The 18,665-nt window shown below is 46.8% G+C and overlaps 1 protein-coding gene across 1 annotated transcript in view; it reads left to right on the top strand.

Moving 5' to 3' along the window:
• The window catches only part of HYDIN (HYDIN, axonemal central pair apparatus protein), a 289,232-nt gene that overhangs the window by 230,593 nt on the left and 39,974 nt on the right, over positions 1–18,665 (top strand). Inside the window, exons 54-62 of the mRNA XM_004690198.2 lie at positions 1,723–1,822; positions 3,480–3,579; positions 5,147–5,315; positions 5,767–6,005; positions 7,182–7,299; positions 10,950–11,154; positions 11,826–12,061; positions 14,125–14,276; positions 14,384–14,573. Coding sequence (XP_004690255.1) covers positions 1,723–1,822; positions 3,480–3,579; positions 5,147–5,315; positions 5,767–6,005; positions 7,182–7,299; positions 10,950–11,154; positions 11,826–12,061; positions 14,125–14,276; positions 14,384–14,573 — 1,509 coding nt within the window. The remainder of the gene's footprint in view (positions 1–1,722; positions 1,823–3,479; positions 3,580–5,146; positions 5,316–5,766; positions 6,006–7,181; positions 7,300–10,949; positions 11,155–11,825; positions 12,062–14,124; positions 14,277–14,383; positions 14,574–18,665) is intronic.

Below are 18,665 nucleotides of genomic sequence, written 5' to 3'. Positions count from 1 at the left end.
TATGTAACTGGGCTCCCACACACGTACACACACACACACACACACACACACACACACACCAGGTTTCCCTGTTACAGGCTCCCATCTGATCCCATTTTGTTACAGGAATTTGGAGCGGGGCAGAGGTGGGTGGGGGGTGGTTCTTGCGGTTTGCCATTCACAAGCCAAAACTCGGGAGACAAGAGTTGGTGGAAGGAAGTCAGACTTAACCAGGTGCTGGCAAAACTGAGGACATGGTGGGCTACTGTCTCCCAGGTCACCTCCCCAAGCCGGGGGTGGCGGGGGACTGTGGGGGAGCAAGGATCTGTTTGGAGGGGAGTAGGGCAGAGGGAGGCTAACAGGAAGATGCCACTCCGAGAGGTCAGCAGACACCTGTCGGAAGTATTCCTGCAGCTCAACAACTGACATGGCATTCTGGTGTTCCAGCCAAGTGGACACATAGGCCCCCCAAAATGATCTGAGGCTTCCCTTACCTTGAATTCTTTCAGCAATTCCATGGGGACATGCCATGTTTCCTGGCTCCTTTAGAAAGAGTTTTGATGAGCCCATTTCATTTGCATGCCTCTTAAACTGGCCATCCCAGTTTCCTCAACTGCAAAATTTAATCTTCCCAATCCTAGCGGGAATGCAAAGACAATAAAATGTTCGGGGTACTAGGTATCTCTCAGTAGAAAAGAACTGTATGAATCTGGGGCTGATAATCCCTAATTCGTTGACCTGTTTTGCCCTTGACTGTCAACATTTCTCCTCCTAACCTCTGGAGCAGGATGAAACTCATTTGGCTCCAATTTGCTCTCTGAAACATTGGGGAAATTTCAATGAAAGAAAAGGTGGAGACACTGAATTTGTGTTTGGTTTCGGGCTGCAGATTTCCCCCTTGGCACCCAACGCAGAGTCATGGTGAGGCAGTGTCTGACTCTCTCACCTGGAAGGTTCAGCACAGAGGCAGGTGGTCCCCAGGCCAAGGATGTACCCCCTGCTCATCGCCTCCTTCCCTTGACTGACAGGCCCTTTATTGCTATACCTGCCACCTCCCCAACAATCTCCAGAGTCAACATTGGGTCCAGCTGACAAAAGACACTGGTTCAGACGTGCCCCATGGTTAATGGCACATAAGCCCAGGGATGTCAAGGGAGGGGACAGCAAGCTGCCTACAGGCGCAGGGTCTTGCTTTTATTTTTCCCGACATTTCCAACTTCACCAGCAGGGTGGCACCGAAATAAAGCATCTGAGGGCCCCAAAAGACAAACATGAGGCACGTTGTGTAGGCAAACCCAAGCACCCTTCCACAGGTTGGATCAACTACAAAGAAGAGAGCAGTTCATGTTTTTAAAATTATCAGAGCAAGGATGATTTCAAATCTGAAAATTTTCCATCTCAACTGTCAGAGGAAAAAATGCTTTTTGTTTTATTTGACTTAAAAGTTCCAGGGAACACTTTCCCACGTTGTATACTTGCAGCCCAAACGTCAGTAACGTGGCTTCAGCTACACAGTTTAGAACCAGTAAGAGGACAAGATGAACAGCGGAGCCCCCTGTTCCCCACTTGTCTAGTGACCTTCACCCCAGGGTTCCCCAAAAGGGAGGTTGAAGAACGCGGATCCTACTGAATGTTCAGTGAAGACAAAAGCTGGATTTCAGAATTCCCCGCACCATCTCCCCTTCTTCACGATTCCAGCGCCTCATGGGTCTCACTCACTGGAGAGTTTCTCTTTCCCGGCAGGTCTTGGATGCCGACAACCTCGTTGGTGTCGTTCAGATCGAAAACATCCTGGTGTTTGCGGAGTCCTACGACATCGCCCTGGACATCACCTTCCCCAAAGGTCTGTGGGTGACGTCACATGTTCAAGGTCATCTACTTCTGCGGAGAGGAAGACTAGTAGAGGCTGGCGAAGGGTGGGGTCGGTGAGCAGGACGCCTGCCCCACGGCACTGCAGGCCACACGAGCACGCGTCCTGGATGCTCCCTCGGGAGGCAGCAGGGCGCTCTGCTGGCAATCACCTGAGAGAGAGTAGCTCTCCCTGCTGGCAATAGTTTCCCACCGTGCCTAAGAAAGGACCATGCTCAAAACACTACAAATGTACTGCCTGACAGTTCTGAAGTCAGAAATCCAAAATGAACCTCACTGGGCTACCATCAAGGGCAGCCTTCCTTCCTGGAAACTCCGGGTGTGGGTAGATTCATTTCCACACCTTTTCCAGCTTCTAGAAGCCACATTCTTTGGCCCCCTTCTCTTGTCCTTAAAGCCAGAAATGGGTCAAGTTCTCTGACACTGCCATCTCTCAGGTTCTCCCACTCTGTCTGTCTCTTCTGCTTGCGAGGGCCCCCGGGGTTACACAGGACCCACCCAGATAATCCAGGGTAGTCTCTCTAACATGGATAGAACTGGGAGGGATTGTACTTAGTGAAATAAACCAGAAAGAAAAAGAAAAATACCGAATGATTTCACTCATAGCAGGAAAAAAAGAATTGTAATAAAGTAAAAAACGAAAAACAGTCAACAGCTGTAATAAACCAGAGACATTTTACAGGCGTGGAGAGGGGAGTAAGATCAAAACGGGGGCAGGGAGAGCACAGGGGCGACGTGGTGTAATCCCACAGGGATTACAACCGAGATGAAAAATGCAAAAAATTATGTAAAAAAATAAGTAAATAAAAACATTTTTTAAATAAAATAAAGTCAGGCAATAAGCAGCCATAATTCCCTCTGATACCATAGTTCCCCTTTGCATGTAAAGTAGCGAGTCCACGCTTTTGGGGGTTAGGACGGGCTGTTTGGGGTGAAGAGGTCACCGCACTGCCCCAAGGCCCAGGTTAGGTCCCGCTGTGCAGTCCATCCGCTCTCCACTAGTCTCCTTGCCCTGGCAGGTGTCTTTCTCAGCCAGAACTGTACAGTGTTGGCATACATGCTTACCTACATGGCCTGAACCCTGTGACAGAGAGACTTACTGCAGCATTATTTATAATAACGGAATATTGCCAGTAACTTAACCGCCTATCAATACTGGAATAGTATTGCTGTAAGAAGACTATTCTAGGTGATGGAACAGCCTTATCCCAGTATTTCATGCTCCATTAGCCTCACATTTATGAGGCATTTTAAATCATGTGGGGCATTACTTATGAAGTGACACCACGTACAACAGCCCATACTGGCATGGCTATTCCCGCGCTGCATAGTGTACACCTGATACAAAATGTTTTCAAGTACCGGCTGTTTAGCGAAGAGGAGATGGCAGGAAGGACAGTGCTCCCGGGGTGCAAACCAGGGGAGGCCACCCAGAGGGGCCGGGACAGGCCCAGTTCCTGTTGTTGGCTCAGACTCCACAACTAAAGGGTTTTCTAGCCCCAGAGTTTCCAGAAAACAAATTCAGAAAAACTTGTCACCAAGGGTTTTACATGTGCATTTCAATGGGACGTCACCCCACTCCTGGCTCCCATGCCCACTCACCCCTTCCCACCCGGGCCCCGCCCCTGCAGGAGCTGAAGGAGGCCTCGATTTTGGGATCGTCAAGGTCATGGAGGAGGTGAAGCAACCCCTGCAGCTGAAGAACCGTGGGAAATATGAGATTGTGTTCAGGTAAGCAAGCACCGCAGGCACTCGGCTGTTCACATGTGTCGCGGGGAAGAGGAGTATTATCTGGGACGTGAGCAACATCGGTCAAGGCAGTCTCAGAACCAGCTATTGCTTTTAACCTTTGTTGACTTCAAATGGATGGAATTCCAGTTGCTAAGAAAGCAGAGGCTTCACTCTGTTCTCAGCAGTGCAGCCTAAGTGTCCCCTCCAGGGACAGGGATCTGGAGATGTGGGCAGGGACAGGGAGGTGCTGGGGTAGGAAGCCCAGGAGAGACTGAAAACTGGGGCAGGGGCGAGGGGACCTGCCCTCCTCCCACCTCCTATCTATTTTGTAAGTTGGCTTTTCGCATAAGATTTCACGTGAAGAAAAGATTTTCCAATTTTCCTTCTTAACCTTGAGAGCCACTGCTTTAGAGAATCCACATGGCAGCCCTGGGCACTAGAGCACCAACATGAAATGAAACACCAGCTAGAAGAGGCTCATTCTAGCGGAAAGGGTGACCGGGCAGAGGAAGGCGGTCACTCGCTCATGCTGCCTGGCTGCTTCACGAAAGACCCTCCCTCTTCTAGAAGAATTAAGAGGATAAATGGACCACTCCCGCTGGACTTGTACTCATGACCGTTTCATTTCAGCTAATAGAATGCTGGGACGAGAGATGTCCCACCTCAAAGTCATCAGTAGGTAGAATTGGAAATGAAAGTAAATGTAAATAAAAGCTAAAAAGACCTAGATGGGAGCCAGTATCACTTTGACATTAAATGCTGCATGGAAACCCCCTTGTGTGTGTTATTTCGGGTGACGATGGCTGTTCTCTCTACTCCTCTGGTTGTGCAGGACACAGTTGGGTTGGGACAGAGGACCAGGGGTTGCTGAAAGGATGGCAGGGACGTGAAGAAGCGAGGCTGCCTGCTGCAGCCAGGTCTCCCAGAGCATGGGGTGACAGTGGGTCTCCAAGCGTCTCCAGGTGTCCTTCCTCACCTTGAACTGTGTGCTCCTGCCCCTCACCTGCTGCTGTTCTCATGGGGTAGCTGTCTCTGGGGATCCTTGCCTCTCCCCTGCGCCGGGCTTCCCTCTCTAAATGCCTCTATTCCATGGCTTCTGCCCCCAACTTCTTCTTTGCACCCCCCACCTCACACACACACACACACAGTTTCTGCAACTCTCTGTGCTCACTCTGTTGCAACATTCAGTCACTGAGTGGGAAGAGGAGGCAGCGAGGGAAGATGACAGACAGAATGAAAGGACAGAGAAGGAGCAGTAGAGAGATTACCTAACACCTAACTTAGTTCATCCTCACCCAGCATCAAGAGTCCCTGTTGGGGCGCGCCTTCAAGGTGACCCCGTGATCATGGGTTAGAGATGGCTCCATGCCTCAAGCAACCCCTGTCCTGGCCAACCCTGGCTAATGAGGGTGGCCACAGAGGGCAAGGCGTAGTGGGCACTGCTAGGCATTGTGCTTAAACAAGCCAGACATGCCTGCATTTCACAGGGAAGCGTCTCATCTCTCATATCTAGCGTCTTGAGTTCCCTGGAGAATGACTTTAAACATCTTTTGCTCTTGTCTTTCAGCTTTTCTGTGGACTGTATAGGGCTTACAAGCACCAACATAAGTTCCATGATCACAGTGCAACCCAAGAAGGGCTCACTGGTATCAGCAGAAAAGCCCTCAAATATCCAGGTGTTCTTCCGTGCAAAAAAAGAAGTGAAGATAGAGCACCAGCCAGTTCTGCGCTGTCAGGTGGGAGAACGCAAAGGGAGAGACTGACTTACCAGCCAAGCTGTGGGTCTCTTGTGGAAAAGAAGAGGCCATGGTCTAGCCACTGCCCCAAGGGGAGAAAGAAGGGACTAGCTTGGGGCAACCGGGGTTTGGGCCACCACTAGCAGGCATGGGTAGGCCAGGCGAGAGGTGTGCAAAGTCATTGGAAATTAAGAACACCAGAGAAGAAACATGGCCCTGGTCCTTGGGAAGAGCTCAGTCGTCAGTTCCAGCAGAGGTCTGGGCAAATGAAAATAGGAAGGAGGAAGAGATGGCTCGTGGTTAGTATTTCTTAACATCAATGCAATAATATCAAGAAAATGAAACAAGGAACCTGGCTTCATGTCAGTTGTAAAAATAGGCTCTAAAGTAGACAGGGGGTTCTGGAGTCCTGCCAGCTATCAACACTCCCCAATCCTTCCTTCCTTTCTAGATTATTGAGCCCAGTATGTCAGAAACAGGTGAAATTATCGCCAGCATCCCAATTAAGTTTTCTGTGAATGCTGTGTACTCCAAATACAACATCAGCCCCTCCTCCATCATCAACTTTGGGGCTTTGATCTGCGGCACTCGTAAAAGTGCCACCTTCACCATAGAAAATCAAGGTGCTACGGACTTCAAATTCGCCCTTTATAGGCTGACAGGGGAGATCCCCATTCATCAGAAGAAAACGTAAGACACATATTTAACTCATACCATCCCCTGGATTATATTTTACAAAGAGTTTTCACATATTCTATATCATACACTTCTGAGTATCGTGTATTTGTGAGATCACGAAGGTTTATAAAGATGATACAGGAAATGGCCAAGAGATCTTAATTCTGAACCCACATCTTCTGGACCCAGATTTCATACATCTTCTAACTGCTGTCGACTATATGAGACATTTTAGTTGAACAAATGTAAGGTTATCTCCTTGGGAGTGTGTATTTTGTCCTGGTGCTGCTAGTAAGCGGCAAAAATTTACTAATAAGTCACTCATTGTCCTGTCATTCTTAGGACATTCAGGAACTGTTACAACAGCAGGCTAAATCAAAGGCTACAGAAGTCATGATGGCAAAGGGCACCTGGGAAAAGTAGGCTAGAGAAAACATGGCCGGGGCCTTAGTCTCTTGGGAGTGTTTTTACCTCCTCCCCATGGGAAGGACCCTTTATTACAACCACTAACTTGTTTCAACAACATAACTCTGTTTTGATTCACTCAGTTTACCTTTTTGAGTGCTTTCAGCTCTTCCAGGATCATAAAATTACTATTTGGAAAATTTAAGGTAGTTTTTCCAATTCCCTAGTCACCTTACCTAGAATGTCCGGTAAATTAATGATTTTTTTCATTATAATTCCTCACAAATGTAATTTTTGAATATTGTATAAAAGCATTGTATAAGAAGCTAGGTCTTCTTTGCTTTTCTCCACCACTCTCCCTTTTGACACCCTGTCTCTTCTCGTACCCCCTTCCTCATAACCTCAGCCCTCTCAGGATGTTTGTTGATCCTTCCTTGCAGCCCTGGGGTGAATCTCAGTAGATCATCACATATAATTCTTATGATATACTGGTGACTTCAATTTGCTAGTATTCTTGAAGAATTTTGAATTAATTCTAGGCCAGTATTTTTGGTATTGGAATAATATTGGTATCAAAGATGTATTCAGAAGGACTCCTTGCATTTTTAAAAACAATTTGAGTATGATGGGTATTAGTTCTTTAAAAGTTGATAAACTCATTTATAAAGCCATCTGGTCCTGGGGCAAAAGTTTATTATTGTTTCAACCTCATGTTTATGATCTGTGTATTCACTTCATCTGTCACCATCCCAGCCTGAGGATGTATTCTTGCTCCCTTATCAGAACTGCCCATCTTAAGCATGCAAGGTCTCGAGAAAGCGATAGCTTCAACAAGAGTGTCACGCCCAAAGCAGCCAAATTCTCTGATGCTGTTCCGAAAGATGTAAACATGCCAAACCAGGTGAGCATCCCTCTCCTTGTCCACGGGAACCTGGTAAGGCCACCTCCCAACTAGTTCTCTCACGAACGCCTTCTTAGGACAGAAGGATTTGAATCTACTCTGGTAGGAATATTCTGTCATACTGAACTATTTCTTTCATTTGAAGATAAAAGTGTTGAGACTTCTAATTCAGATGCCCTCCTTTGTGTTGACACTTTCATTGACTCTCCATTATTTTGAAGTGAAGCTTCAACTCTTCATCTGCATTTTAATCCAAAATCATTTGCTTGTAAGAAAGAGAAGCCCATCCAGGCTAATTTAAATAAAGGGAGATTTTTGAAAACTTCTGTCCCTAGTAAAATGTAGTTGATCTTTTCTTCCATGTACTTCCCAACTTAATTTTTCAGTTTTATGATGGCATGGAAGCATTGCACAATCACAAAAAACTACCTCTGCCGTAACCTGTCAGAACACTCAGCAGAACACCACAGTACTCTAGATTGGTCGATTCTATGTGGCTGACAAGGCCATTTTTTCTGATCAAAAGCAGGTTTTTTATATGTAAACAGTGACAGAAGAAAGGCTTAAACCTCTGTGAATGTGAATGGAAACTTGGAAATACTCATTTTTATAACCACACATTTTTTTTGTTGTTGTTAATCTCGGGACTAGTGATAGTGGTTGTGATGTTCTAGAGACTCTGGACAGTGGCAGAGAGCCACTACTCCCAGCCAGCGATGGGCCTATGATGTTAGACAATGTTCTGTGTAGTGTCCTTTATCACCTGTTCTTGAGTCTCAATGGGAGAGAGAAAGTGATGACCCTATCACTTAAGTAGCTTCCCCATCTTTCAGCAGTTTTTTTTTAAAGATTTATTTATTTGTGTTTACAGGACTGGGGTATACGCCAGAGGTGTGGTGGGTGAGAGGATTCACCAGAGACAGAATGGGGAGCAGAACAGGCAGATGCACTGAGATACACTGCTGAGGTGGAGCAGTGGGCAGGTCAGGAGAGGTCTGCCGCGCCATGTGGGTCAGCAACCTGCGGAGATCAAATTCATGCTGCAGTGGCTTTGGAGAGCTTCATAATGTGGTGCGCCACCAGGGGGAGCCCAATTCAACAATTTTTTTATTTCAGTGTTTCAAATATTCTTTAGACTCAACCTGCTTGCCGTTGCTTACATTAATGGTGAGGACCCAGGCAACCATTCTTCTCATCACTTTCAGTAGAGTATTCTCTAAGTTGCATGAGGTAGTCATTGCTTTGCTATAAAAAAGACTTTGTGTTGATTTTGACCAACTGTAGGTTAGTGTTCTTAGGTAGGCTAGGAGCTGTGATGTTTGCTAGGTTAGACAGATTAAATGAGTTTTCAGTGTCAAACATTTATTAGCTATAACCCAATTGTTACTCAAGGGACAACTGTACAACCAAAATCCTGGACATCATATATAAATAGAAGATGGAAAGGTGGAGATTAAAAATCATACTAGTGGGACTCCTTGGGACCCAAGGTGATTTCCCTGCCTCTTTTGCCTCATATAGCCCTGGTAGAGAGCTCAAGGAGCCAACAACCCAGAAACATCAACAGGCATAAATAAACATCCCTAACACAAGACTTTGATTTACATTTGGACTTGGCACGATGGACTTGGTCCATTCGCCAAGGGGCCAAGAAAAGGGCAGCCTAAAGAACAGAAAACTTTCAGATAATAACTGTTCAGTAACAGCCAAGGGCAATAGAAACATCTGTGGTCCACCCTACCCCTGCTGGCAAAGGCCGGGGGGAGCCTAGGCTTCCATGTTGTTAGTGAGTTGGACATTCACATGCAAAAGAATGTCATTAGATCCTCATTTCACACCCCCCACAAAAATTAACTCAAAATGGATTGAAGACTTAAACCTGAAACTACAAACATACTAAAAGAAAACAGGGGGAGAAGTTTTTGACCTAGGTCTTTGCAATGATTTTCTGGATATGACATCAAAAGTACAAGCAGCAAAATCGAAAACAGACAAGTGGTAATATATCAAATGCAAAACTTTCATACAGTAAAAGAAACAACCAACAGAGTGAAACAACCAGCAGTCTGTGGAATAGGAGAAAATATTCACCAAACGTGTTAATATGCAAAATATGTAAGGAATCATAGAGCTGAATAGCAAAACAAAAAATCTGATCTTAAAATGAGAAGAGGACCCAAATAGACATGTTTTTCCAAAGAAGACATACAAACACCATTTATCATCAGGAAAATGTAAATCAGAGCCATCATGAGATACCATTTCACACCTGTTAGAATGGTTATTATCAAAAAGACAAGAGGTAAGTGTTGATGATGAAGTGGAGAAAAGGGAGTCTCCTTTGTGCATTGTTTGTGGGAGTGTAAATTGGTACAACCACTATGGAAAATAGTAAGGCGGTTCCTCAAAAAATTAGAAATAGAGCTACCATATGATTCAGCAACCCCACAAGGAGGTATTTATCCAAAGGAAATAAAATCACTCACAGATGCAAATACTCACGTGTTTGCTACAGCCTTATTTGCCATAACCAAGACATGGAAATCACCTAAGTGTCCATTAGTGGATAAGGAAAATGATATAAAATTATGTAATAAGTACCCATGGAATATTATCCATCTTTAAAAAGAAGGAAATCCTGTCAAATCCTGCCACTTGTGACAGCATAATGGGCATTGAGGGCACTATTCTAAGTGAAGTAATCAGACAGCAAAAGACAAATGCTATATGATCTCACTTATACATGGTATTTAAAAGCATCAAACTCATAGAAACATAGAGTAGAATAGTGGTTGCCAGGAATCTGGGGGTTGGGAGGAATGAGGAGATGTTGGTCAAAAAGTACAAACTTACAGTTATAAGAATGTACTGGTATCTAAAATTCAGTCTGGTGATCCCAGTTAACATTACTGTGTTATATATTTTAAAGTTGCTAAGAATAGACCTTAAAGTTTTCATCCCATTCACAAAAGTTGTAATTGTATGAGGTGATGGAAGTGTTAGCTAGCCTTGTAATCATTTTGCAATAAATATAGCAAATCTTCACATTGTATACCTCAAGCTACAAAGTATTTCATGTCATTTATATGGAGGGTACAAAAAGAGAAAGGAAGCTCCCAAGAGTCAGAGGGGTTCATGCCAACACCCCATTTTTGAGCACAAGTTATGTGCCAGGTGCTATGCTAAGTACATAGCACACATTCTTTGACTTAAACCTCCAGTGATCTCTGGGTAGGGTCGTTGGCCACCTTTTATGGAAAGTTGAGGCTCAGGGAAGGCATTTGTTCAAAGTCAGGTAGTTAATTCATCGCAGGGCTGGAATTCAAGCCCAGGGGTATCTGACTCAATGTCCACCATCTTAGTAACTTCTGTTCCCTCTGCTGGGAGGCTCCCATCTGGCTAATTGTCCAGAATGGAACCCTGACCCAATAGTGATTGGCTGGAGGAATATACTTAGGAAGAAGTTGGGAGAGCCTGTCACTGCAGCCTCCCCCTCCCCCGACCCTCCCTGCTTCCAAGAGAACTGGGCCCCAGAGAAAGCCCATGGGGAGAAGTCCCACTTTCCTGGCGATACCTTCTCCCAGCTCTGGTGGGAGGCTCAGACTCTGCTGCCCACTCTGCCTTCTGCCCCCCCCCACCGTCTCCCACAGGCTCGCTTCACCCACGGCATGTTCACTGTGTACCCTGGGTTTGGCTCCATCTCCCCTGGAGGAGTCCAGGTCATCTCCGTGGACTGCTTGGCTGACCCGTTGGGAAAATGCGAGGAGTTTATAGCGATCGACATCTCTGACCGAGACCCCAGGGACCAGCCTGCTGGCATTCCTTACACTCTGTTGGCTGAAGCCTGTCTGCCAGGTACCGGGCACTCAGATTGGACAGCCACCCTCCAGAGTCCTCCCTCTGTAAGGTTCCTCCCAGGCAAATGTCCTGCAGACAGGACAGGGCTGTTCCCTTTGGGGCCTCAGAACATCCATCTACTATCTTCAGCCGTATTTTTCCTAAAAGACCTAGGCCCGACACCCAGGAGTGTGCAACTTTAGATTCTGCTTTTCCCAAGTTTGGTCCAGGATTCTCAGATGCGTATTGGTGAGATGGGCCATGATAGGGGCCCCAGCAAGTGGATTCTGCCCATGGACTACCTCCCATGAGCAGCACGCACAGGGAGCCCTGTCAACGTGTGAAGAACTGGCTGGCCCAGCCGGTGCAGGTGCAGCCCAGAGAGACCTCCCTTTGCTGTGACTCCAGACAGCCTCGGGCCAAGTGGGCCAAGTGGGCCAAGTGCCTCCTTCCCTCCCAGCCCTTCACATCTTAACCTTCCTCATCCTGGAGAGAAAGGTGGCAAGGGCCTGGGGACACGCAGGGGCAGTGCCCAAGGGGCAGAAAGGCAGAATTTGCCCCACAGCACTCACCCCTGTGTGAATTCCCTGCTTCTGTCCTCACGACTGTGCTCACCCTCCCAGTGGGGGTGACAGAAGTGGGAGTCAGGCTGTCCGGCTTCGCCTCTGCAGCCTCTCTCCCTTCCCCAGCCTTTGTGACAGACAACAACGCCTTGATCTTTGAGGAGCATCAGATGTGTCACAGCTCCAACCTGCACAACATCCTGCAGACCACGGAGCTCGTGGGGCTGTTTGTGGAAGATGAGAACAAATTTATCTTCTGCAACGTCCTGGTGGGCCACCAGGCCAAGGCTCGCTTCAAGATCTGTAACCAGGGGAAGATCGCCTGTGATGTGAGCATCATGGTGAAGCCTGTCTCCAGCAAGGTGAGCTGCAGAGCGAGATCCCCAAGGAGTGCCCCCTGCCAAATCCAAATGAGAGGGTGTGACCTGGCCCCTGGGCCTGGTGGAAATTCTGTGAGGTGCCTGGGTGGTTTCCCCCAGGCCAAGGTTATACTTTGGCTCGAAAGGGGGGCCTTCCTGAATACCTGGGGACAAACTGTCATACACCAAAACAACCCACTCTTGTACAAACACCTACTGTGGCCAAGCTTTGTGGGGGAGCGAGCAGGTGCCAGCCAGGCAGCTGCCTCATGATTGCATTTGCCTGGTAAGGACATTTTGGGGGCTGTCAGATGACTTAGCCAGGTAAAGTAATGTGCATTTATTGAGCTCCAGCTGTTTGCCGCACACTGTGCTCAAAAACCTGTCTTTATGGCTTCACTTCACCTTCACAAGTTATTATTTTTTTTAAAGATATATTTATTTACGCGTACAGAACTGGGGTACAGACCAGAGGTGCAGGGGCAGTGGGAGGATTCACCAGAGACAGAGTGGGGAGCAGAACAGGCAGATCGACGAAGTACACTGCTGAGGGGAGCAGCAGGCAGGCCAGGAGAGGTCTGCTGTGCCATGTGGGTCACTTCCGGCATGGCAGGGATCGAACTCATGCTGAAGTGGCTTTAGCTTCTCAGTGCTGTGCTTTAACCCGCTGCGCCACCAGGGAGGCCCCAGGCTTTGTATTATTATCCTAGCACTCAGTTAGGGGAATTGAAGCTCCAAGAGGCTAAACCCCTCCTCTGGGTGCCCAAGCCTAGGGAAGAGGGGTCGAGACTCAAAGTTAAGCTGCCCCCACTGACTCGGTAAGGTGTGAGTGCCGACAAAGCTGCTTTCCCCTCTGAGTCAGGCCCATGGGGTTTTTGTTTTTGTTTTTGTTTTTGTTTTTCCACATTGAAATGAAAGTCTGGGAAACAGAGAGGGCTCAGTCAGGGGGCATCACTCCCCTCCACTCCCAATCAGAAGGGCAACAAATGCTGCCAAGTCTCAGCGCAACTGCTTTAGTTCTCTGCCCAAGGTGGAATCTTGGCCAGGTGATCCTGTGTCCCAGAGAAAGCCATCCCTGCTCACGGCTGGCGGCAGAGGGCAGATCCCACCAGAGGGCTGAAGCCCCGCAGAGGAGAGGGTGTAGCTCCCGGCACTCACCACAGAGTGGCGCTGTTGGGGGGTCACCTGGTCCCCTTTATGGCCTCCCTCAGGCATTCTTAGTGACATGCAGTCCTTGCTCTCTGATCTTATTTGGGACCTAAAGGGGCAGCTTCCTCCCTAGTCTGTGCTGAAAACACAGTGAGAAGCCTGCTTTCTAAAGCCAGGCAGATGTTTAACAGTGGATTTGTAGGTGTCACGTGTCCTCCTCCCAGCTAACTTGCAGGAGGTCCCTTGGAAAGACCAAAGAAACCCGAGTGTCCTCTGCTTAAGAACAGAGGGACCAGTCAACCTACACCTGTCTCCCAGGAGAGTGAAAACTCAAGGCCATGCCAGGGGCCCCCCAGTTCCTGGGGGTCTGTGAAGTACTGTGGAGGCTGTTCTAGCTGAAGCTCCTGTTGCAAGGAACAGACACTCCAGCAGGTACCTGCATGATGCACCAAGGTTGCAGGCAGCCGAAGGCACCAGGTAGCCAGAGCTCTAGGGCATGGGGACTGCCACCTGCCCTCAGCCTTCGGAAGACCCAAAGGGTCTCTGTGCCTTTTCCATGTGTGTCTCACTCGTGGTGCCTCTGAGGTTCACTGTCTTGTATGGCATCCGGGTCAGATCCACAATGACAAGGTGATCTCTGGAACCTTAATGCAGGGGACAGGAGAGAGAGAGCTGCTGAGGTCTAGTCCAGCCCATCTGCTCATGTCAAAGGTCACAGGTGTAGCCAGTCCAGCCAGTTACTGCTCAGGGGCAGATCCACGCTATCTGGGCCACTGCCACTCCTTCCTGGGACACGGTCATGCAGGCAGTGACGAGACGTGTCCCATCCCAGGGAAGGGAGATGTCACAACAGGCAGAAGGGCTGAGCCGCAAACCCTGTGTAAAGGCAGCGCCCACAGCCCACTCCCCGCCCGCAGGTGTACGCCCGGATCACCGACATCTTTGAGGTGGAGCCCAGCAAGATGTGTGTCCCCAGCCGCTCACACGCCTTCGCCACGGTGTCGTTCATGCCGCAGACCATGCAGAACTACCAGTGTATCTTCGAGGCCTCGCTGGACGGCTTGCCCAGGTACAGCTCCCCAGCCAGCGCCCCACCTTGGCCGGGCTGCCGGCTCCACTCCCACGCAGTGTGGTTCCTGCCCCTCTGGACAGCCTCCATCTTCTTGGCCCCTGCAGCAACCTGGCCAAGAACCGAAACCTGGTGTTCGATATCGTGGGCGAAGGGAACCTCCCTCGAGTGACCATTGTGCGGCCGATTCTCCGTGACCAGCAGGGAAACCCTATGTTCCTCTTTAAGAAGCTCCTACTGGGTCTCTCAGATAAACTGCCCCTCGTACTCAAGAACAGCGGCAACATCCCCACCCAGGTAGCACTGGTGGGAAGGAAGGGGTGGAGGGAGATCACAGGAGTCAGGCCTTACGCCACCCCTAATGCGTGAGCGCTGCTGCTTCGCTGTTTCTCCTACCTCAGCCTGTGTAGATGTGGGCGGGGCAGAGGGCGTTAGAGCTGGTCCCTGCCCCGAAGGGCATGATCCTGTCAAAGATTACAGGCTCCTGACAGTCACTGCACAAGGCAGCGTCATGGGCGGACCCCATCGAGGGATGATGTTGCGGATATCCCTACTAGCTTCTTTATTCCTGCACTTTTTTCAGTAACAAATATTGCACTATTAATGAGAAAAAAAGCAATAAAAGAAACCTCATAGGAGAGATGCAACTTCTGAACGACCTTTCCTTTCAATGATTAAATTATGTTTTTAATTTTGCAAAAATGAAAAAAGGTGGTAAGTTGTGCAATAAATAAAGGACAGTAGGATTGTTGAAAGTAATTACTCCTATTTAGGAACTCAAAGAAAAGTCACTGTAAAAGGACACTTGACTTAGGCATTGAAGGTGCACAGAGTGTCAGTAAGTGGGCACACCAGTGAGGGCATCCCCAGTGGGAGAGGGCCCCAAGGACAAAGGATTGGGAGCCCATAGTGTGTGAGACACAGGCAGCCAGCCGCCTAGCCCATCGGCGTGGGAGATGAGCAGAGGGGTACTGAAACCGGAGAGCAGAATAAAGACACAGTTCGTGGGGCACTTTGTGTAAATGCTGTAAACCCTCCACAACACTAGAGCCATCACATCGTGACCTGTACAGTTACAGCTCACTGTGTTGGCCCGCGTTAACGCTCCTCCAGTCTTCCTTCTTGGGTCTCCGGCTTTCCACCTGAAGTGTTTCCCTAAATTCCAAAGAGTATTCTTCAGGAATTCCTGAATGTGGAGCTGCTGGTGGTGAAATCTCTCCACTTTTCCCTTGGAAATCTTCATTTCTCCTGTATTTTCAGTGTCATTTTTACGGACTATAGAACTCTGGGTTGGCAGGGTTTCAGCAAACAGGAGATATTATTCCAGAGTATTCTGGTTTCCATGGTTACTGCTGAGCTATTGGCTGTCAGCCTACAATGTTGTTTTTATGCATCTTCCTGCTCCCTGTCATTTTGCATTTTGCATTCTGTTTTCTGCAGATCCACTATGATGCCTCTCGGTGTGGATTTCTTTTAGTGTCTCCTTCTTGGAAATTACCAGGCATCCTAACCCTGTGATGGATGTCTAAAATCCATCCATCCTGATTCATCACTCCCCAGGGAAGCCAATGTAGGCACACCTTCCCCCCATAGCCCCTGTATCTCACAACCTCACTGTGTTTTCCAGTGATTTTTCTCTGGGCTTCACCCCATGATTCTTCTCACATATCTTCAGCTCATTAGTTCTCCCTCTGTAGCTGTTCTGTGAAACTTCCCACTAAGTTCTTAAGTTATTACATCTTTCAATTCTAGTTTCTGTTAGGTCATTTTTCAGATCTGCATTGTCAATTTTTGAGATTTTTAGTTTCAGGCTGAAATAATAAGACTTGTCTTTTATTTCTTGAACTCGGGAATCCCAGCCATTTTTTTCACTGTGTCAGATAATTCCAAAATTTGAAGTCTCTGTGCAAACTCTGTTTCTGATACTTGGCTCCTCCTGCTCCCTCTTGCCCTGGGTGTCCTCAGTCTCCTGTGCCTGTCTTTTAATTACGTACCGGGTGTTATATTTGAAGAATTAATTAGAAATAATTAGACTAAGGATGATGATTTTCCTTCAGAAACAATCTTTATGTGCATCTGCCTAACACTTGTGGGTCCTAGAAACTCAGATCACCTTAAATTGGTTTTGGGGCTTGAGATGTTCCTTGATGACCAGGAGCAGGATTCTATCCCCAGAGAGACTGGTTTCTTCCCAGCACACCTTTTGTTTTACAGTGCAGCCTTTCAGGGCACAGTGCAGAAAAAAGAAAGCACCCTACCCATCACAGGACTGAGGCCCCTGCACACAAGGAGGCACCCCCCACCTTCCAGACTGGAAAATGTCCCAGGTCCACCACAGCCCAGAAAGCGATGCTGGCCTCTCTGGATTCCCGTCTTCTCCCAGATCTTGGTCTTTCCATTATCTCCTTAGCTCCGTGATGCTCTTAAGAATTTTTATCTTCTTAATCTAGCAATATTGTATTCTTTTGAGTTCCAGTTACTTAATCATTACTCTGCATTTAGAAAAAGTTTTAGCATCTAGTTCAGTAAATTCCTACCCGCTCCCCACTTTTCTAACTTTTCTTAACAACTTTCACATGTATAGCCTCTCGGGTGAAATGTGGACATCACTTCATAATGTTCCTAAAAAAATTCACTGGAGACCTCCATGGTGGCCTCGGGTTAAGTCTCAGTGCTATTACTGCTACAGTCTGAGTTTGATCCCCCGCCAGGGAGCTGGCCCACAGGGCACAGCAGGCCTCTCGTCTCACCTGCTGCTCCCCTCAGCAGTGTTTCAGTCAGTCCACCTGTTCTGCTCCACTCTGTCTCTGGTGAATTCTCTTACCACCTCCCTAACACCTCTGGCCTTATACCCCAGTTCTTCTAGGGAAAAAAAAATCTATTGGGAAACCTATGAATTTGGGGGGAAGGACTTCTACTTTTAGAGTATTTAGTCTCCCCACCAGGAGTAGCATATAGGATTCCCACCCATTTATTTGATCTCCTTTCATGTCAATGTATTTTCATATATTCATAAGTTCTTTATGAAGGCCATTTCTAGATATATATATATATATATATATATATATATATGTTAAAATATTCCATGAAAATCTGTTTTCAAGAACACTTAGTCAAAATTATTTAATTAATTTCCCCCCTTGTATCCTTTTCTCAAGCAACAGTGGTCAAAGTGAATTACAAACTAGTTCTGATTTTATTCTTTTTTTTTCTTTTAGCTTTTCAGAATAATTGTTATTTTGTGAAGAAGTTTTCCATATATTTACATGAATTTTTGTGTCCTAGGAAGGAAAATCCCCTCGGCAGTGTTTGAAGGAAGGAAACTGCAAAGCTTTGAAATACTCATTTTTTGAATGTAAAAGATCAATGGTAAGTGGTTAAAGATTTTAAAAAGTTTACGCCAAAAAATAGCTATCTGGAGTTAAACATGTGACCTATTAGTTGTAATTAAATTGCAGTGATATCACCTGGGAGAAAAATGGATGTAGACAGTTTTCCTTAACTCCAAGAAGTTAATGGTGGCATTCATGAACCCAACACTAACTGTTCAGTTACTTGACCACTGTGCTATCCACAGCTGCTGATTTTCATGATTTTCTAGAAGTATGAGAATGAAATATTGCAAGAATGGTAAAAGCTGACATTGGTCACTGTGAATTCAGGACAATTGGCAGTTACACACAAACCTGTAATGTATACACATGCCTAGATGTAGAGATGTGACCAGGGAAACTGTATCTGTTTGAATTTTTGGAGTGATGGATTGTATGAAGAGAGCCTGAAAGGACATCATAAATTCCTAGATTTCCACTGACATTGGTCGATTTAAAAATTTACAAAGATCTTTGGAATGGAAACTGACAAAATTTGAAATCAGAACTATGAATACCACTTTAAAGAAAGCAGGAACTTGAACCTGCTTTCGTTTAGAAATGGTTGTATTGCTCTTGTTGACAAGAGAAGCAAAGTGTATGGAATATTTATTACCTGGGAGGCCAAAGAACTTGAGCATGCTTGTTAACTAATCAGATCCAGGGTGTAGTGTAAAGTTAGATGAAATTGACCACACTCCTACAAAAGGGGACAGTGGAGAGTGAGGAACAGAGGGAAGGGTGAAGGACTGTAGGTGTTTTGGTGATGGGGTATGTGGTGACATACATCTGAAGTGTGACCCTTTGCCCCTAAATCATAGAGTGTTGTAAACTCTATGTTCTTACCTTTCTTACATGACATGGTTCCTTGTCACATTTTCCTGTCAGTTACAAATAATGTACAAATTAGGATTTACTTGCCTTCTCCCACCTCGTTTGGCTCTTCATGTAAAATATAAGCCTTTAGGATTGAAAGAGATACTTGTACCCCCATGTTTATTGCTGCTTTATTTACAAT

Source organism: Condylura cristata, unplaced genomic scaffold (genome assembly GCF_000260355.1).
Source record: "Condylura cristata isolate star-nosed mole 26May11 unplaced genomic scaffold, ConCri1.0 scaffold00028, whole genome shotgun sequence".
In the NCBI taxonomy this organism is placed as follows: Eukaryota; Metazoa; Chordata; class Mammalia; order Eulipotyphla; family Talpidae; genus Condylura; species Condylura cristata.
This window is presented reverse-complemented; position numbering and strand designations above follow the sequence as displayed.